At 31.2% G+C, this 22,830-nt stretch overlaps 1 protein-coding gene across 1 annotated transcript in view; it reads left to right on the forward strand.

Annotated features, from left to right (window-relative positions):
- LOC123665613 (facilitated trehalose transporter Tret1-like) overlaps positions 1-21,461 on the forward strand; it is a 37,288-nt gene extending 15,827 nt beyond the window's left edge. Inside the window, exons 2-8 of the mRNA XM_045599891.1 lie at positions 12,102-12,331; positions 17,354-17,523; positions 17,968-18,121; positions 18,572-18,704; positions 19,890-20,119; positions 20,297-20,491; positions 20,786-21,461. Of these exons, the coding sequence (XP_045455847.1) occupies positions 12,102-12,331; positions 17,354-17,523; positions 17,968-18,121; positions 18,572-18,704; positions 19,890-20,119; positions 20,297-20,491; positions 20,786-21,058 (1,385 nt within the window). The 3' untranslated portion in view covers positions 21,059-21,461. The remainder of the gene's footprint in view (positions 1-12,101; positions 12,332-17,353; positions 17,524-17,967; positions 18,122-18,571; positions 18,705-19,889; positions 20,120-20,296; positions 20,492-20,785) is intronic.
- Positions 21,462-22,830: the final 1,369 nt, after the last annotated feature.

The following is a 22,830-nucleotide window of genomic DNA, read 5'->3' on the forward strand; positions in this document are numbered from 1 at the left end:
TCTGTTTTGTTCTATTCTGTTCTATGCTATTCTATTCTGTTCTATTCTGTTCTGTTCTATTCTGTTTTATTCTATTCTGTTCTGTTCTGTTCTTATTCTATTCTGTTCTATTCTGTTCTGTTCTATTCTGTTCTGTTCTGTTCTATTCTATTTTGTTCTTTATTCTGTTTAGTTTTGGTCAAATTTCAAGTCTCTTACTTCAAAAACATAGGACTTTCATACAAACTACCAACCCCTGTTTTACCTCCTTAGGGATTGAGTTTTGTAAAATCCATTCTTAGGGATGCTTAAGCCTTATAAGGAGCCTACCTGCCAAATTTCAAGCTTGTAGGTGTTATAGTTTCGGTGATTTCGTGGTGACTAAGTCAACCTACCATCCCCCGTTGTAACCCCAAAATGGATTTATTTTCTAAAGATACATTATTTTGGACACCTTCTCACCATCTATAGAGCATACATTTTAATTTTCAAGTCTCTTACTTCAAAAACATAGGACTTTCATACAAACTTGTAATCCCCGTTTTACCCCCTCAGGGGTCGACTTTCGTAAATCCGTTCTTAGCGGATGTCTACGTCCTATAAGGAGCCTACCTGCCAAATTTCAAATTTGTAAGTATTATAGTTTCGGAGATTTCGTAATGAGTGACCTTTCGCTTTTATATATGTATAGATAGATAGATATCTAATAATGCGTTTTTACTTGACGCTTTTTGTATTATATCGCATAACTTTTTACTGGATGTATCGATTTTGATCATTATTTTTTTGTTAGAAGTGGGATATCTCTAGTTTAGTACCATGATAAGGAAACCAGGATTTGATGATGGGATCTCAGAGATATCGAAGGAAACTCTCAAAAATCCGCAATAACTTTTTACTGGGTGTACCGATTTTGATAATTTTTAATTTAATCGAAAGCTGATGTTTATCATATGGTCACATATAAATTTTATTGAGATCTAATAACTATTTTTTGAGTAATCTTTGATAACGCGTAGTTACTTGACTATTTTTCGTCGATCTACGTTGTATTACTCGTCGATGTAGTTGAAGTCGGTTTTTTTTGTTTGCGAGCAAACACAATTATTTTGGTATTATATTTGTTATTGTCAGGACAACTTTGGTATTAAAAATATATATAAAAAACTACTATATTCACTAAAAAACATAATAGCTGTAAGGATTCATTTTATGTTATTGTATGGCTTATACTCATCCTCAATAAGTAAGCACAAAAAAATCAAATTTAATGATTAAATTAGAACCCTTCTCGTACATGGAAAAGTGGCTTTTGCCCACCTCGAAGAAGTTTCCACACAGGTTACAGTTTGGTTAAATCAATTCTTCATTTCTTTTCTAGTATAAAGTTTATATTACTATTGATAACGAAAAAAATATTTTTTTAATACTTCAAGGTTTCCAAACAAGCATACGACCCATTGATGGTCTGGCGCCTCCCACACCAAAACCACAAGCGCGTTGCCGATCCTAGCCTCTTCCTAGGAGTTATGGCTTCCTTACTCACCACAGGAATTATTTGGCTGTGATCTTCTGTAAGGTTGATGTACTTCCCCAGTCAGGTTACTGTAAGTTTTAAGCAGAATATTTTCGCCTATGCCCAAGCTCGATGAAAATATTGTTTGGTTGTGTAGAATATAAACACACAAATATAATAACTTTTCTTGCTGTTGCATACGTGTAGATTGAGCACTTACTTGGACGAATCAGAAAACTAGCAACGTTTACAATCTATTTATATAAATGTACTATTTATATACACCAGTCTAAGTAGAGAACCTGGAAAGGACGTTAAACCGGATGATACAACTTTTTATTGAAGCTAAGTTTGTCGACAAGGGAGCCTATTTTACTGTTACGTTCGCCTAACAAGGATATCATCGACTTCGTAATATTGAAACTTGAAATTTTACTTCATACGATAAATTCGTGTCATTTTATCGTAATGTCATTTATTGATTTATTTATTTATTGAGTACCATGAACAGTCGCAACACTTTAACATTTTTAGTATACTCGCATTTTTGTAAAACAGTGTATGATTCTTTAAAACGGTTAATGGCAAACATTCATTTTCGGTGTAGATTATCAATATTTTTTTATTTTTGATTTCACTTCTTAATTTAAGTAATAAACAATGTAAATGAACATTTTTTAAACATGTTTTAATATCATATCAAAAATCGACCGTTCCAGCGGGGATCGAACCTGCATCTCCGACTGACCGTGTCGGTGCTCTAGCCAATTAAGCTATGGAATGACGTATTCGGTAGATTTAAATTTTTGATATAATGATTTTATATTCGGTCTAAGCGACTGTGGCGCCGTCTATAGTGAGTTCATTACAGAAACCCGTAACTATTCAAAGTTTCATATTATAATGAAAATCTTTGACAGGAGACGACACCATGCTTTTTTTAATTTGTACGATTTTATTTTTGTCTTACCCAATTGTCATTAGGAAATTCTAAACATTTTTTAATATCATATCAAAAATCGTCCGTTCCAGCGGGAATCGAACCTGCATCTCCGACTGACCTGTGTGGGTAACACAAAAATAAAATCGTACAAATTAAAATGTAACTGAAGTTTATACTAATAACATAGGCCCACAAACAAAAGGTGCTCTTTGCCTTAGACTAGACCCATCTATGTTTATGTATTTCGATGCGCTGAATCCGAATTTAGAATTTTACTTATTTTATTGTGACTTACTGAGATATGTATAGGGACTAACATCACTTCAGCCTATCGCAGTCCACTGCTGGACGTTTTGACTAATTAAAATGAATAAAATTTTAATCGTCTAAATAATTGATTGTTTGAATACTTTATCGTAAAACAATTTTTTTGAATTTAATTTAAATTAGTTTTGCTACTCTTGTTGTTGAAGGTACACCAGAAAATATATTGCTTAAAATCTAGAGTAGCCCGACCGGGGAAGTACCTCGACCTTACAGAAGATCACAGCTAAATAATACTGCTTTCAAATAGTGTGTTGTGTTTCTGTGTTGAGTAAAGCGACCGGCAACGCGTTTGCGATGCCTGCATACATGGTGTTGCAGGTACCTATAAGCTACGGTAATCGCTTTCCATCAGGAGAGCCGTACGCTTGTTGACCAATCTATTTGTATATAAAAAACAAAGGTCTTTTATACATAACATTACAATGCTTAAGATCAAACAAAAACCCTGCAAGGCACTGTAAATTTTATTTGAATTTAGTTTGTTCTAAACAACTTACGACTTAAAAAATAAAATAATAATTTAAAGCCAATGTACGATGTCACTTGAGTCATCATAATCATGTTCCGTCCCACATCCAGTCAACACTAGGAGCAGGTAAATCACCACAATAATAATAATAAGATTAAATGATTTAATATAAAGACCTTATCAAAATAGCAAGCAACTTTTTAAATGTCGTTAAAAGTGATAACAGGAGTATCTCAAAACTTCGGTCAATCACCAATGTAATTCAATCTGTACTTAAATAACTTAGTCTTAAAATTGTACCTTTAATAAGATTTAGTAGTTTCATTTTAGTAGTAAAAGTTTTACTCTATTGCCTCAAAAATTTTCGTTCATCTATCGCATGTGGCCGAAGACGGGCAGCAGCGTCTTCGGTGTGACAAAGCCAGTACTGCGGTCACCAACCCGCCTGCTCAGCGTGGTGACTATGGGCAAAACACATGAGTTCACGTTATTTTTGGCGTAAACTTGTGGAGGCCTATGTCCAGCAGTGGACTGTATAGGCTGTAATGAATGATGAATGAATCGCATGTCGCATGTCGCAAGTGTTCCGCGACATTTGTGTGTTTTGATGTATGTATTAATATAATGTTTTCATTCACTAAAGTTTCACTTGCATCGTGGTTTCGTTAAACCAGACAATCCTTTTATTTTTGTAAATATAATTTAATACCGATATTTTTGACTTTTCGCCAACACAATATTAAATTATAGTAACGTACATTTCAGTGTATTAATTCTTTGGTGTTAATTTAGTTTCGCTCGCTTCAGCCTGTAATATCCCACAGCTGGGCAAAGGCCTCTTTCCCCAGACCGACAGCTTTAAGTGCTCTCCGTGCAATTAGTTTACAATCTTAGAATCTATGGTATTCAATAAATCAGAATAAATAGTTTATATAAAAATTTGAAGTTAAAAAGTAGATGATAATAATAATAATAATAATAATAATAGCCTTTATTTAAACAATCTTATATAATTTTTTAACATACTATTTTAAATATATATATATATATATATATATATATATATTTTGTTCTTTTGTTAATTACTAGTAAAAAAGTAGATGATTAGCCATAAATATCCTATAATCAACATAGAAGTTGTTATGCTCTAACTCAATGACATCGACCATGATAATTGCGATGTTTTTGCGCACATTTCGTGTCCCTAATTCGTTTTATCTGTACATTGCGATCAATTTTTATTCATTACTTTGTGGTATAATTATGTTTGCTATTTATATCCTATTAAGGATAATTCAATATCATTGATTTAATTTTTCTTTGCTATTAGCATTTAATAACAATTGGTGTAGTTATCGGTATGGATATTGTGCGCCGACCTTCACCTTTACTTCAACATTTTATAAATATCTATATATTTAATACGTGAAGCAAATAATTTTAAATAATAAATTTTAAAATATTAAAAAATAAGGTTAATATTTTTTTAAAATCTGTAAAAAAAAACATTACACACTACCATGTATTTGACATACGCATAGGTATATACTTTTTTGTTCTTAATTACAAAAGTTTAGTCTTTGACAACAGAATCTTAATAATGTTCAAATTTATAGTTTAAATTAATAATGGTCGAATTTTGATCACTGAGCGACTACTTACGTAGTAGATATTTAATGACTACTAAATATTTAATTTTTATTTATTTTTATTATTGTACTGAATGAAACTATTTAGTTTGCTACATTGCGATGCAAAACAATACTCTGTTCTTAACTGATCTATACTAATAAATGGAAAGCCGGTTTTTTTTTGTTCGATTATACTGCGAACACTACTGAGCCAATCGGAATAATACTTATACCATAAGATGCAGCGTGTTTCGGAAAAGCCCGACTAGAAAAAAAGTCAGGCTCAACCAGATCATCAACGGGGTAGCCTGATGTAAAATACAATCAAGTATGGTAAGGCATACTGGATCAAGACCCGGTCCGTTCCAGATAAGGATAGCCTGATGTAAAATATAATCAATTATGGTAAGGCATAACTGCATCAGGACCAGGTCTGGTCCAGATCAGGATAGCCTGAAAGAAATTACGTGAACTGAGCCTGAATCGCGCTATCGATGTTTTTAAACGCACTTAGTATATAAACAGTTATCAGAACGGCCTAGCAGGGAGTCCATTTCTACACAGCGTAGTACTCATAAATAGTAGAAAGTAGTAAATAATAGAAGTTAATAAATTAAATTTAATTAATAATAATAATAAATTAATACTTAATCATCATCATTACAGCCTATACAGTCCACTGCTGGACATAGGCCTCCACAAGTTTACGTCAAAAATAACGTGAACTCATGTGTTTTGCCCATAGTCACCACGCTGGGCAGGCGGGTTGGTGACCGCAGTACTGGCTTTGTCGCACCAAAGACGCTGCTGCCCGTCTTCGGCCTGTGTATTTCAAAGCCAGCAGTTGGATGGTTACCCCGCCATCGGTCGGCTTCTTAATTTCCAAGATGGTTATGGAACCTTGTTATCCCTTAGTCGCCCCTTACGACACCCACGGGAAGAGAGGGGGTGGCTAAATTCTTTAGTGCCGTAGCCACACAGCACTTACTAATAATTAATAAATAAAATGAAAATAAATAAAAATAATTGATATTTAATACACAGTGGAGTAATCGTAAATAGTAGGAAGTAGTTAATTAATAGAAGTTAATAAATAAAAATTAATTAATAATAATAATTAATTAATACTTAATAATAATTAATTAATAATAATAATTAATGCATAATAATAATAAATTAATAAAATGAAAATAAATAAAAATAATTTATATTTAAAGTAAAAACAAAAATAAATAATACATTGGAAAAAATAAATAGAAATCTTATATATAAAAATGAATCGCAAAATGTGTTGCTAAGCGCAAAACTCGAGAACGGTTGGACCGATTTCGCTAATTATTTTTTTAAAATGTTTCCTGAAGTACGAGGATGGTTCTTACGGAGAGAAAAATTCTAAAAAAAAATTTGAAATTTCCTGAAAAAGTCTAAAAACAACACTTTTCTATACTCCAATACAAAAGATTTGTGATAATACTTAAAAGTCAATTTGAACTTTAATACCATATGATAAAATTTGTGTTAGGCGATACGAAGTTCGTCGGGTCAGCTAGTAAATATAATAATAATTATGTTAAGTAACATATATATAATATCAATTCACTTTTTTTTACTAAACATTTTTTTCAAGAATATACAATCGAGTTTTTTAAAAGGACCGGACCGGGCATACCAGACCTGGACCAGGCAAGGTATGTAACGCAGATGATTGATCTGGACCCGATCAAGAAATCTCATCTCATCCTGATCAGGTCCAGACAAATCTTCTGCGTTACATAGCTTATCCGGTCCAGATCAGGCATGCCCCGTCCGGTCCTTCTAAGGAAAACGAAAAAATTTCTATTCGGAAGGTTTTAGTATATAAGTAATATGTTGGTGATTACTTGTCATGTAAAAAAATATGGATGGACAGAAGTCACTAGTTATACTATAAAATTGATACGTTCCTTTAGAAGTCGTGAATTTGCTACCTTATTGATTGTACATGCGACATTCATAGGCGTCTAAGACAGTTTATATATGGTGATTACAAAAACGACAATATCTTAGCTTGAATAGTATTTCTCTATGAATATAAGGCAGGTGATTTGCATCTCCACTAAGGACTCCTTTACCTCTGTAAATTTCTAAGTACCAATTTTATTATACCATCAAAATAAGGGTCTTTATTATAAGGGCCGTATTTATGTTAAATCGTATTTAGCTAAGTATGCTTATTATTGAAATTTTTATTTGCAAAAATGGATTCCAGCACTACACAGTCATTATCAACATTTACTAAACTTGATCATAAGTGCATTAGCTTCGCCCTGGAGGCTTTAAAAACGCTAAGTCTAAATTATAATACTCCTGACGGCTTACACAATATTCAATAATATATATTTTTAGAATTCATTACAATAATTAATTACAAAAAAATAGGTAAAAAAACTTTTTAAGTTAAACGGTTTTATGTTAAACATACATTGCAATGTTTAAGATAAATGTACTAAAAACCAAAAAATAATAAAATAGATACAGTCGTGGGAATTATAAACATATGCATAGACTAGACTAAAATAAAACCGTGGGGCACGTCAATTGTCTACAAATTATCGACTTAATGTGCGATAGAAGAATCGATTAATTCGTCGTTAAAATAGGCAGTTGGCCCGCAGACGGTGAGGAAATTACTTACTATTTTCTTGCTCATGGAAATTCCAATAGTTATACACTCCATGTAAATAAAAGAACTTAAGATAATGTTTTACAATTAAATTCCTAGCTAGCTTGTTTCCACATTCTAGCCCTACTTATCACACGTCCATCGTTGTCGGTTGAACAACTGCCTAATTATAGTGTAACATTACAAAACAAACATTTTAATCAACGATTGTAGACAATTGACGTGCCCCACGGTTTTATTTTAGTCTAGTCTATGCATATGTTTATAATTCCCACGACTGTATCTATTTTATTATTTTTTGGTTTTTAGTACATTTATCTTAAACATTGCAATGTATGTTTAACATAAAACCGTTTAACTTAAAAAGTTTTTTTACCTATTTTTATTTTCTAGTTTTTAGTTTTTATTTCGCATTCTGTTTGATTCATTTAGTGCTTCATTATTGCAAGGCCCATCTTAAATATTGAGGTTGTATAGTGCACTGTATTCTTCTTGTCAAGCCCTTTTATTTGATACCCATATTGGTGGGATTGATAAAAAATTGTTATCAGACATTTGGTAGCGGCGGCCAGCTTAGATTTCAATTTTGCATAGTAAATTGTATTCTACTTGTTGAGACCTTTCATTTGATACCCATGTTGATGGGATTGATAAAACCTAAGTTATCCGCCATTTTGTAGAGGCCGCCATCTTGGATTTTAATTTTATATAGTACATTGATTATACTGGTTGAGCACTTTCATTTGATACCCATATTGATGGGATCGATAAAACCTACGTTATCCGCCATTTTGTAGCGGCCGCCATCTTGTATTTCAATTTTTTATAGTATATTGTATTCTGCTTGTTGAGCCCTTTCATTTGATACCCATATTGATGGGATTGATAAAACCTACGTTATCCGCCATTTTGTAGCGGCCGCCATCTTGGATTTCAATTTTTTATAGTATATTGTATTCTGCTTGTTGAGCCCTTTCATTTGATACCCATATTGATGGGATTAATAAAACATAAATTATCCGCAATTTTGTAGCGGCGGCCATCTTGAAATTATAATGATAATGAATAAACATAATTGTATTGTCACCAAAATCCAAAGTGTAAACAAAATTTCAGATTAATCGGTTGACAGGAAGAGGGTGAAATTTGAATTACTAAATTTGACCCAAGAATAAATAATAAATAAAAAATAAAACAAACGGGGTGAGCTAAATAAAACCGTTTAAAAAAGAAGATAAATGTGTTTACCATCAGAAGTGCCTTCGTGTCCTTGATCTTAATGACGTTGAATAATATTACTACAAGTTTACTATATCGTGCTGAGCAAATAGTATTTTTATATTTTATAACCAAGTTTTATAAGTTACTTGAAATTTCATTATATATTTTTTTATGATTTTTTCTAGCAATAATACTTTAACACCGTTACACGTCAGGCATTCTAAAAAAAATATTAATGCGAAAGTTTATATATATATGTGTTAGTTACTCCTTCTACAAAAGCAACCAAGCTTATCCAAAAGGAGATGAGATTGAGTATAAAACTGAATTTACGCGGGCGAAACCCCGGCTCCCAGCTAGTGTTATACATATAGACAATAATTATTTCTTTTGATCCCTTAGTATATAGACTCAATACACCTGAATTTGTTTTACTTAAAAGTTAAATAAGTAATTAGTAATTACATGGTAAAAAGAGCGCATGAAAACTGTTACAATATAACTCTGCTTTTAAAAGGTCATCAAAAGAAATCATTGTTGTAAAGCTTTTCATTAATAAAAGACAACAATATAAAAAATCTACAAAACATTTGATTTAAAAACCTTTACAGCGTCTTTTAATGTTCTGTTTGTAGTAGTAGTGTTAAACTAATTACGACAGAACGACTTATCGTTTATTGTTTACTTTACTCAAATTACGTTCATAAAATTATACTTTTAGCATATACACACACATATAATAAAATAAAATTTAATTTAAAAAAAAAACTTGTTCTACATTCATGACATTGCAATAATCGTGATTCTTTTTGCTGTCACGACAAAGTTCATTCCATAATACAATAACTAGTAATTAATTAATATTAACCTTAAAATTAAACTGGTCTATTTTATCTATTGCTAGTAAGCCTATCAGTAGCTTATGTGCAAGATAAATTTGAATCCGTGAAATAGGCCTTACGTGTGTATGTAAAATATATACATAATAATGGAAGAAAACGCGACAATATGCATCAAAATACTTAAGGCATCATTACTTTGATATCAATAATCATTTTAGTACTGGTTTTACACTATGTCAGTCAGTTCGTTTGCATATAAACACACTTTTTATAGGTCCGTTATGTTTTATTAAAGGTTTCGACTGAGTCATATGGAAATTTTTAATAAAGAACAAAGTACAAAAACTGCGTTTTCGAAAATTAGGATAAATAACATTGTAAAATACTAGCGTGTTACACTTTGAGTTCGAGAGCTGGAAGTTACCACATTTGCTTTCCTTTTATACCATTAAAGTGACAACCGAGCCTATCGGTCAAGCTAATAAGCGGTTTAACGTAACCTATGGACTTTTACCTTTAACATGATTACTCGATGGCAGAATTTGACTTGGATCTTCTGTATAATTGAGTCACTTGCTCATTTTTTATTTAAGCTGAAAAATGAATTCTAGGCTAAACACGATTATTTCATATATATATTATTTCAACAATTTAACTTTAAATATGTATTAATTAAGTTTCTAAAGCAGGAAAGACATTTGAAGCATTAAGACGTTTTTTGTTTATGTTTAAAACTTGAAATGTAATTCATGATGAGATCGTTTTTTCTCAACTACGCAACAATTCTTTTGAGTAAATCAAATATAAAAAAACGGCTATTAATTTTTAACACATCAAATTATCTCTTATAAATATTTTATTTGTAATATCTCGTGTCGATCTACAAAACAATTGTGTTTACTCGCAAACGAAAAAAACCGACTTCAATTACATAGACAAGTAATACAACGTAAGCAGACAAAAAAAAAATTAACAAGCGCACTAGTCGTCACTACGATTTTCGAGGGTTTCCATCGATTTCTCTGGGATTCCATTATCAGACCCTGGTTTCCTTATAATGGTATTCGGACACTTGGGATATCTCCTTTCCAACAAAAAAAGTATTATCAGAATCGATTCATAAACGACGAAGTTATATATACTGTCGAATTGAGTAACCTCCTCCTTTTTGGAGTCGGTTAATAAAAAGCTTTCTACCAAATAATTACATCGACGTAAAAAACAAATGAAATCTAATGTCTTTTTTATTTCTTGTTTGTTGAAATTATTCTTTTAAATTATTTTATTACTTCTGGCCATTATTCAACAACGAATGTTATATAAATTAATGTAAGAAAGTAATAAAACATAAAAAGCTTGGTTGTTACGCCTAAGAGTAATTTTTTGTCACTATATTTATGACCTACTTTTGTATCTAAACAAATAAAGTTAAAAATTTAGGTAATGTTGCTCCATAATCTTTTTGATCTTCTAGTGAAAGTCCTATAAAAATCGGTTTAGCCGTTCCGCATATTAGCCCGGACAAACAGAAAGACAAACAGAGAGACAAAAACATTACAATCCTTTGTTTCTGTTTAAGTATCGTGTACATAGCTAAATTCACATTACATATATACATTATATATATATATATATATATATATATATATATATAAATCAGCTATTTTGAAATCACAGACAGACAATTCAATTTTATGTATATGTATAGATACTAACTCAATGAACTTCGTGTCGACATATTCGTGTTTTATTCGTGTTATTTCTATACAGATATATATACGAAGAGATAAAGTTAGAATAAATACAATTTATACTAACTTTATCTTTACTGCTTAACTTTATGGACTTTTTGTCTGAAATGAACGTTTTATTATTATAATATATTAAATTAATTCTGTACTTAAATATCATATTTAAATATCCATTAAGATGATAATCTTATAACAAATAAGTTTAATAAACTGCGCATGACAACAATAGACAGAGGTCATGGTCGCAGCATCTCAGTCACTGGCACTTAATAAAATAACTAAGTTGGTGTTAAGATTAATGATTAAATGTCTTTATATCAACTAATCCCAGCTGCACCTAGGGTGATATTAATGAGTAGGTACTTTTCCACTTGTCTTACATTTTTTATGGTTTATGTTTTATAAGCGCGATTTCAAAAATTCGGACTGCGTGATTTTATTTTTTGATCGACTAGGTAAATTCATATAAAATACATAGCATATAAATATAATTTTAATTTGATATAACTTTAAATTGACGATGCATCGGCGCAACGGTCACAGCACAGGTTGGTGACCATTTCGCTAGTGGTAGCGGGTAGATCCCCACTCATGACATACATTTGTATCGGGCATACAGATATTAGCCGTGGTCTGGGCGTTTGTGGTTATGTGTTGTGTATGCGGACCCCGACACAGGAGTAAATTTAAGTGGGACCGTTGAGTGTGCGACGTTTATGTATTTCTTTATATCACTCTAACTTATATATTCTGCTTCCAGTAACAATTCCCCTGCTCAACTTTGGTATGATACAAGGATGGCTGTCTCCAATGATCTCGGTGCTCCGCTCACCGCAAGGTCCAGCACCGTACCCCTACACCAGCACCGACATCTCCTGGGTGACATCGGTGACTTACATCTCAGCTATCATCTTCGGAGCTCCTATGGGCTATCTCACTGATAGATACGGAAGAAAGGTCATGACCCTCATAACTACCTTTTCATTGATTGTAAGTATTCTCTGCATCACCACTTTCTGCATAAGTTAATGTATAAATCAATTCCTCCTAACAATACTATGCAAATTGAATTAATGTACAACTTGCATTTTTAAATCGACACGCTTTAGACGTACTTTTCCATTTGAAATTTGAAAGGCCTCATAAATATCTTCATATTATGTCTCTACCACAACTATGATTTAACTAATATTGGGAATTTCATTAATGATTGCTTCAAAATGTTGAAATTACCGATATTTAGTCAGAAGCTCCTTTGTAATATACCTCAACATTAGACAGTGTGCGGTTAAATCAACAATGATTTTTATCATATCTTTGAATGCTAATATGTTTTATTTATTTATTTTTATTTATTTATTTATACCTTATTGTACACCACAACTACATTTTAAACAATAAACACATTTAAAAAAAACATTTATAGACTGTGAACTACAATGGGCGGACTTATGGCTATTTAGCCATTTCTTCCAGACAACCCAAATTAAATATTTAGATTATTTTGAATTTTTAATAAATAAAAAAAAATAACATATTTTATATTAAATAATAGTTACTGAAGCTTTTCTAAGAGGTTTCGTAATCTAGGTAGGTAATATTAGAAGTTAAGGAAGAGTGGAGAGGTCGAAATGTAACATTGTAAATCACAAAAGAAAGAGGCTCAAAAGATTCGTATTGTACATAAATTTACCTAAATCAAATCTTTAATGATTCTTTATGATTAATAAAATAAAATAAAAACATTTAACTGAAACTAAATTAATTAAAAAAAAGTAATTTTAAAGAAACTTTTTGTGTTAAATTAATATTATTGCTAAAATTATAAAAATATTTGTTTGTATGACATTTGTAACACGAATATTCGAATACGTTTAAGAAAATTGGAATACGTGTAAAGTAATTGAACCCTAATAAATTTGAAATATAAAATAGGACCAATATCATACCCTACAGGGGCACTTTGGCAGGGGAAATTTTTTCGTCTTCCTTAGAAGGACCGGACCAGGCATGCCTGATCAGGACTAGATAAGGCATGTAACGCAGATGATTGGTCTGGACCTGATCAGGATGAGATGTGATTTCCTGATCGGGTCCAGATCAGGAAATCTCTTCTCATCCTGATAAGCCGGTTCGGTCCGGTCCTTTTAAAAAACACGAATGTATATTCTTGAAAAAATTGTTTAACAAAAAAAAAGCGTATTGATATTATAAATATGTTACTTAACATAATTATTATGATATATATTTCAGTTTATTTTTTCCAATGTATTATTTATTTATGTTTGTACTTTAAATATTATTTATTTTTATTTATTTTTATGTTATTAATTAATTATTATTATTAATTAAATTTTATTTATTAACTTCTAATAATTAACTATTTCCTATCACTTACGACTGCTCCACTGTGTAAAAATGGACTCCCTGCTAGACTGTCCTGATAACTGTAGATATACTAAGTGCGCTTAAAAACATTAATAGCGCGATTCAGGCTCAGTTCACGTAATTTCTTTTAGGCTATCCTGATCTGGACCGGACCGGGTCCTGATCCAATATGCCTTACCATACTTGATTATATTTTACATCAGGCTATCCTGATCTGGACTGGAACGGGTCCTGATCCAGTATGCCTTACCATATTTGATACTATTTTTTCTTGTTCGTGGAGTGAATTCACAAAAGTTACTTTGTACATAATATGTTATGAGAAATGAATTTAATGTTTTATATTTATTAATGTTACATTGTTTTGTTTTTAGTGTTACGCTCAAGCCAGCTAATTCTTTTTTAATTTTAGTTTAATTTTTCAATTCAATAAAATTCAAATAATTCCTTTTGTTTTTTGTCTCGTTTACTATGTCTAATGAATTGGGTTATGCCTGTAATATTAGATGTAAGAAATAAAATAAAATAAAATAAAAATAAAAAATAAAATAAAAATATTTTACATCAGGCTATCCTTGTCTGGACCAGACCTGCTCCTGATAGAGCTTGCTGGATCTGGCATAACTCATTCTATCCTGATCCGGTCCAGATACATGATCTGGTTGAGCCTGACCTTTTTTCTAGTCGGGAAATAAATCTGCTTAAACTAATAATAACATAGTTTTCAAGTTTTATTCCGAATTATAATCGTCATAAGATATTTCTTTTTCCTAACTCTGCGATATTTTTGTTTCCGCAAACTTGCCGGTTTTTTCAACTTTTATAATTAAGTTCGAAAAAAAGTAATAAATTTAGTTTCTGTAATGACTAAGCGGATATGCGAATGGTACAAAAATGGCGGTAAGTGATAAGCTGCTTATAATTTACTAATGTAATTAGCTTACTAATATAAACACGATCTTAATTATTTTAATTACTTATTACAAATATCGGTTAAACGGTAAAATTATAGCTCCTATAAATACAAATTACCATAAAAACAGTAATTAATATTAATTAAGACAGCTAACACTTGTTTGAATCACTACATAATTATAGTAAACCAAAACGATATTATTAAAAAAAAAATCCATATAATTGATATATCCTTTGCGTAGGTGCATTATCTTATGACTATAAACAAAAAATAATCTAAAGTAAATATATGCAAATTATTTACGACATAGGCTTAAGTACCTGGGTGACCGAGCTTAGCTCGGTATTTTTAGTAAAAGTAAATCATATATTTAAATACGAATTACATATTTATAAAATACTAGCGACCCGCCCCGGCTTCGCACGGTTGCAATGCTGATACTAAATATACCTACTACAGAATGTCTTTATTTATAGTGAGAAGCTAGTTTAAAGCATGGTTATTAACATAATAACAACAACATTCAAATATGCTTTATGGTTCACTGCTCGTTCCCTGTAGGTGATAAGCGTGATAATTTGTAGCCTATATGTTGACCCGACTTCTTAATAATATTCGTGCTAAATTTGAAGTAAATCCATGCAGTATTTTTTGAGTTTATCCCGGACATACATACAGACAAACAGACAAACAGACAATAATTCTAAAAACTATATTTTTGGCTTCGGTATCGATTGTAAATCACACCCCAAATATTCTTTTAAAAAAATATTCAATGTACAGTTTTGACTTTCCTACCATTTTATTATATGTATAGATATATAAAAGAATTGCTTGAATTGTGATTCGATAAGATGGTAAAGTTATGAATATATTAGTATGATTTTAATATTTAAAGCATATTTTCAGTTCAAGATTACACTAACGACAAAACTGGGTTTAGTGGGGCTGTATTTCATGCAAAACATGACTATATTTACGTTAAACTAGCTGATCCCGCAAACGTTGTTTTGCCATATAGGTTATTAACCCCCTGAATTCCCCCTAATAACTGAACGGTATGAAAAATAGATGTTGGCCGATTCTCAGACCTGCCCGATATGCACACAAAATTTCATAAAAATCGGTCCAGCCGTTTCGGAGAAGTATTGTAACTAAAATTGTGACACAAGAATTTTATATTATATTTATAACTGCGGAGTTTCATTTCGATACCTTTTCTACAATCTATATTTCGAAACGGTAGTAGCTCCATATTACTTAAAATTCTTTTTTTTTTAATATTAATCAAATTATAATTGCGAAACATCGATTGAAGAGTGCCTTACATGCCAACTTAAATAAACTTTTGACTTGATTTGATAGTCAACCCGTATTGGAGCAGTGTGGTCAATTAGGCTCTGATCCTTCTACTGCATGAAGAAAGAGGCCTATGCCCAGCAGTGGGATATTACAGGCTGAAGCGTTTGATAGTCAACTGTATCGTAATAGTCTTCTTTTGCATTCATATAAGCAATGCATATATGATAGCGGATATCAGCTAAATGATTATAATAAAAATGCTTTTTGTAACTCGATACGCTTTAAAAATTCTGTTTACAAAATGCTAATAATATAATCTAAGTATTTTATCACATGACTCGCACAATACTTAATTTGAATATTCAAATATTTATTTACATTATAATTTTAAATGTAAAAGATACAAGGAAGTGGTTGTGAAACCTTGTATTAGAACATTATTATAATTTAAATACTTATAAATTAATATTAGAGGTCAATTTTAGAAATTGTCGTTTGATATACATAAAATGTCTACAAAAACTAATACTTATAAGGCAATTTTCAAACGGATATACAATCTGCGACCGTCAATAGTGTGAATGGTTCATCACCTCAATGGTCGTACATAAAAAATCAATTAAATAAATTTTGAGATTAACAGTAACATACAGACAGCTGTTTACTAGAACAGATGTCTCTGAGTAATCAAATTCCGCGGAAATGGGACAATTAACCTCACATAATAGGTAATTGCACTCTACAAGATGTCGAACTTTTTACAACTTTTGTTTGTCTATAAACAAAGCAGAAAAACCGGTTCCGCTACAAATCTATTATCTGATTGGATTTTTTATTCGCTTTAAAATAACTTGTAAAAAGTGGAATGTTGAACTATAAAAAAATACAATGGCTGTTTCCTTACTATTGACGATTGGTGCATAATTTCCTAGGATCTTTCATTTTTTTTTTTTTTTTTGTAGAGATATTTTACTTCCGTTAACTTCTTTTTTTATTTGACAAATGCTGAGACACAATAAAAATAACTGTTTTGCTATTTGATTTATTGGTGTTTCATTATGAACGCCATAGTTCCGCTAAGTTAGTTATTAAAATTACGCTACATTTGAAAGTGACATTTAAAAATAACAATTATAAACAATCCCGTTTTAAAATAAGGAAAAATTTGTGTTTACATACAACGACGACGCACAGCTCTGGCTAATTTATTACTTTTGCGTATTATTAGCGTGCGCGGGTTCGATCCTCGCGTACAGCATACATTTGTATTGGCAATACAGATGTTTGCTGTGATCTAGGCGTTTGGACTTGTGTATTGTGAGTCTTTCCGGCCTCCGACTAAAATCCTAGTGAAGGCCGTGAGTGTGTGAGATTATTAACTAACATATTTTTTGCTTTTTTTTCAGTTATATTGGCAAATAAAATTGCTATGCCTTGAACCGTGGGCTCTGATACTCGCACGTGCTATCGCGGGTATACCCTGCTCCGCGTGCTACATCGTTCTACCCATCTACTTGAAGGAAATCAGTGATATAGACTTAAGAGGAGCGCTTGGATCTCTGCTAATATTGAATAGGTAATAACACAATAACAAATCATCATATTTATCGCTTTAAAAATTATGAAATAATAGTAAGAACAAAATGACAATTATCGACATATCTAGCTGAAAAATGTAAACCATGAAGCTTGGATATACTTTGTAAACGACCATTATCAGTTCTGAAATACTATAATTATGCAATATACTACATTCTTCTTATTATATTCCCATTTGTGGAGCTTGGTAGATTTCCAAGGAACGAATTATAAACTTATCTGTACTCTACGAGTCATTGGCAAAACAATCACTGCCAATAGATACAACTAAAATCCATCAAAACAAAATTGAATCGAACTTTATCTTAAACTTTTCAATTACAATTTTCAATTATACCTTATGGTCACCATGTTAATTTGAGTGATTCGGATAAAAGTTATTTTTTATTAACAATCTTAAATTAACAGTGATTTCTTTCAGGAATATTGGCTATCTCGCCAGCTATGTATTTGCTGATCTACTGCAGGTGTCGACAATGCTATGGATGGGTCTGCTGGTCCCGACAGTAGTTTTCTTCCTCTTGCTAATAATGCCGGAAACACCAGAATTCCTAGTGAAGCAGGGTAAAGTGGATGTAAGTGTTGATAGCATCGTAAATATTGAATCTTCACTTTACTTAAATTTTTCTGCAATGGCATATAATAAAAACATTGATAATGTTTATTGACGTTACAAAGTCTAATAAATCGATGAACGCTGGCTGCATGCACGAACAAGGATGACTTATTGTAGCGTTACGCTCATTGTCCCGTTACACCCACTGGACGCTTGCGCCGCATCTATCTCTCTTCCACTCGATTGGCCTATGCGTCCGAGGAGATGTTTTGTTATGACATTGCCACGTTAGACTATCGTTCGTAAGCTAATTTTACAGACAATCAATTTTTTTATTAACAAATAACCAATCTGTAGTGTTGTGAATGTTACTAGTCTATGTTTAATATTTGAATTAAGAATGACGTTTAATAGTAATGTATTTTAATTAAGCATATGTGACGTGAAAAACTTAAATTTTATTTTACAGGAAGCTAAAACGGTCCTAGCGTGGCTGCGTGGTGTGACCGTAGTAGACCATTCTCTTGAACAGGAGATAGACAACATCGTAAAAGTAGAGAAACAGACCAAGGCTGATACTAAATCTGTCTGGAGGATAATCTGTTAGTATAATTGTATACCTCTTTATCCAAATTACAATAATTTTTCGTATTATTTCATTTTCTGCAACATCTAAGCAGCATTTGTTAAAGAATGTTGCTTAAACGTTGATTACTAAAGAACTTCTCTTCGTCAAATATGTCAATAAATTATTTATATATAAGATAGATCCTAATGATAAGAATTGATATGAAAATTTCTTCTCATTTGGAAAGAGCTTTTAAATGCTTTTTAAATTTCCTATTTCGAATTAAAATTCAAATTCAAATTGAGACAACAAATTTAACTTTGGTCTGATATATCAAAATGACCACTTAAAGAAAAAATAGTTGTGTCCTATTCATTTGCAATATAAAAACATTTCTGTTTCTCATACTCATATTAAAAGCTAATTTTCTAAGGCTTACAGCCAAGTACACATTTCTAATTGTCTACTATTTAAATATATACGGGAGAATATATCTGTTCAATCTAAAGGACAATCCCTTTTGTAAGCGATCTACCGTAAGTAGGTCAATTAGATATTTGCATAACATTAGCATCCAGTTGGTACATTATTGTATTCACATTTTCCGTCCATTCAACTTGCACGTTTGTTTATATCCTACAAGTGATAGAAATTCTGGCCATGAATTGAATATGTTTTAATTATATTGTTTGGAACAAAACAATGTTCAATGTTCAAAACATGTACAATATGGGTTTTTTTAAGCAATACAAAACTAAATGAATATATCGGCGAATCGAATGTTCAAATCATAAATAATGAAAGTTTTCATTCTCATAATCGCTTTATTCGTTCACAATATATCTAATTTACTTGTATTTTAAGATTATGCAAATAATGGGTGGAATTATTTAGTCAGAACTTGTTATTTATCAATACTAAAGTACAGCCAAAAATAGTCAATAGCCATCAGATAGCCATAGCACATGTTTAAGTTGCTTGATAGCTAATAACTTTTTTATTCCTGCCAATATATCTATTGGCATGAAAGAAGTATTCATGAGCTAACTAGCTAACCGACCAGTACAGTGACATCTCGAATCACTCAAAGATGTCAAATAGGAACTTGTCTACATACCTTATTAACATTATCTCAATAATTATGTGCAATCTACCCACTGAATGTTTTTGCTCTTCAATACTATAACATATTATATCCATAATAATCTTTTATTTTCAGTAAAAGACAAAGCTACTTTCAAGGCTTTCATTATTACCCTCGTGATAAAAATAACCCAACAGTTTGATGGGTATCTTATCGTCCTGATATTTGCTGGATTTGTCTTCGAACGAGCCTCAGAGTCCGTCACCCTGCCGGTGAGCCCGAACAAGCAAGTCATGATGATCGGTGTGGTGCAGCTTCTGGGTTCTACAGTAGCTACTTGTATTGTTGAGAAAACTGGAAGAAAGGTAATCATTATTGGAAAAATCTAAAACATACCTTTCAAAAGTTATGATTTTGAATTAATTTATATTCTATTATTCCCTTTTTTACTTTTTTTTTTTTGAGCTGTTTTCATTTTTATTTTTTCGGAAATTATGTTACCTGTTTTTAATTATACGTTTTATTTTTCTTCTTATTTTTAGCTACTTCTGGTGACAACGTCATTTGCAGTTGGTGTAGGTATGTTGCTGCTTTCCGCGTGGTTTTATCTTACCGACATTGGCTATTGGCTGCCAGGATGGCTTCCAGTCTTCGCCATGTGTCTTTGTATCTTCGCTGATGCAGCTGGGTTCCAGCCCATATCGTATATAATTATAACGGATTTATTCACGTTCCAAGTGAGTTTAATAAACTTGTATTTCTTTTCACCATTTATTTGCGTAAACATTTTTTTACTTTTTCATAACATAAGTCATGACATAATCATTTATAGGCTATGAAAGTTTAAAATAATGTAGTCTATGAGAAAATTAGTTTAGTAATTTTAAAGTCTCGAGAAAGGTAATCAGAATTATGGTCTAATTTTTCATTTATATTGTGTAGTTCAGTTTTTGTTGTCTCCTGTGTTATTTCAGTTTTTTTTTTCTCACATTCAGCTTACATTTGATTCACAAACAAACGATTTTTTTCAGTTACGAGGCACAGTGTCGTCATTTGCAAACATCTGTGCAAAACTCAGCAATTTTGTCCAGATGAAATGGTTCACCAAGCTCTGCGAACTAATCAGCATTCATTGGACATTTTTGTTCTTCGCTGTCGTTTGCTTTTTTGCTTGCATTTACACGTTAATCGCGTTCCCCGAAACAAGACAGAAGTCTGTCGAAGATATTTATCAGAAATTAAATAAGAGCAAAAAAGAAGACAAAACCGATAAAGAGGAAGACAGGATAAAGGCTGTACCGTAATGTACAAGTTACAAAGCGATAATATTGGAATGCTATGTTTTACGAATAGAATGGTATCGCATGTATATTTTGTTGGAGAATCTTAATGGATGTCAATACGTTGCCACAAATATATGTATGCTAATACCATTAGGTACTTTTACTCGTAATGGCTTTACCACTCTGAGCATTTCGCAAATCAAGACTGTAAAAATAATTCCTGTTATGGATTTTTGAATCTCGTCAATTTTAGTATTAAGAAATGCTATTATCTATTAGGTTTAATTAAAACTTAATTAATAAAATATTATTATATTAATGTTTTAAAATGTATTAGGTATTGAAATAATACCGATATATGTAAATGACAAACGAATAGAAAGCTTTAAAACTTTGATTTGAATAATAATTAATGTTTTCTTAAGCTGTTTTTATAATTATAAAATACTGCTATAATAAATTTTGAAAAAAAAACTAATAAAAAAAACTACCTAACAAAATTAATAATAGTTAAATTTTACAAGGGTATTTTCAGACATATTATAATGAAATCAATTTGAAATTTATAGCAGGGTATCTCATTCGCTGAAAATTACAATACTAGAATTAGCCTTAGTATTATGCAGTACAAAAATATTTTTTGTTTACCTTAAAAGTTTTATAACATGACTCGTAATAATTTATTATTTGTCGTTCATTATCTATAATATAAAAATGAGTCGCTGAATGTGTTGCTAAGCGCAAAACTCGAGAACGGTTGGACCGATTTCGCTAATTCTTTTTTCAAAATATTCCTTGAAGTACGAGGATGGTTCTTACGGAGAGAAAAATTCTAAAAAAAAAATAATAAAATTAAAGAATCGACTGTTAGGCGATACGAAGTTCGCCGGGTCAGCTAGTATATCATAATAATGTTTGAACACTGTTATAAAATATTCTATGCAATATTACGTTTGAGATCATTAGTGCCAAATATTAACAGGCGTCGTCGAAGAAATCCTACTATTAAAATCTGATTTTACTAAAATGTTCATAATTATGAAAGTAGTATTAGTAATAAAATGCATTGCTTATTAAATTGTTATTGTTTGTTAGTTTAGTCGACCTAGTATAATATTTATGTAATTAAGTTATATATACAAATGCTGTACATAATAAATATTAATTAAAGTGTTGGTTTTCAATATTAAATGTTAAATTGATTATTTGGTTTTAATTTATGAGTATATCTTAGAGGCGTATTGGTGGAGACAGATGTATTATGATACAGGAAAGGCTAATACAAAAACTGACTTATGTTTAACATGGAGTTGCAACATTTATGATAAGATTGATAAAATACTGTGAGGTCTATTTCGACGGTTGTGAATAACACTATTTGACAGAAGATATCCAACAGATATTGTGATTGATATATTATTATTTTTTACTATCGAATTTAATTCCTCCTTATTTGTGCTACACAGTAACTGACCATTATACTATACTAATTGGTATCAATAACTCTAAACGTCAACTTTTAAAATTTATATATGCTAACAAAAATTGATTGTATGTCCATGGATATTGCAATTAAAAGCTCTGATTTCTGGTATATTCTTAATAGTATATGACCCTGAAACTGCTAGTGGAACCTTACCGCCCTCTAGATTTATATATATTTATTTTTTCATATTATTGATAGCAAATATGTTTCTAGATTTTTCTGTGAGCGCTGAAATAAACAGTAGAATTACTCTATATTTTTTATTGCATATGTCTTCGTTATGATCCCTACGGCTATTTTTGTTTTA

The sequence above is a fragment of the Melitaea cinxia genome, chromosome 24 (assembly GCF_905220565.1).
Source record: "Melitaea cinxia chromosome 24, ilMelCinx1.1, whole genome shotgun sequence".
Classification (NCBI taxonomy): Eukaryota; Metazoa; Arthropoda; class Insecta; order Lepidoptera; family Nymphalidae; genus Melitaea; species Melitaea cinxia.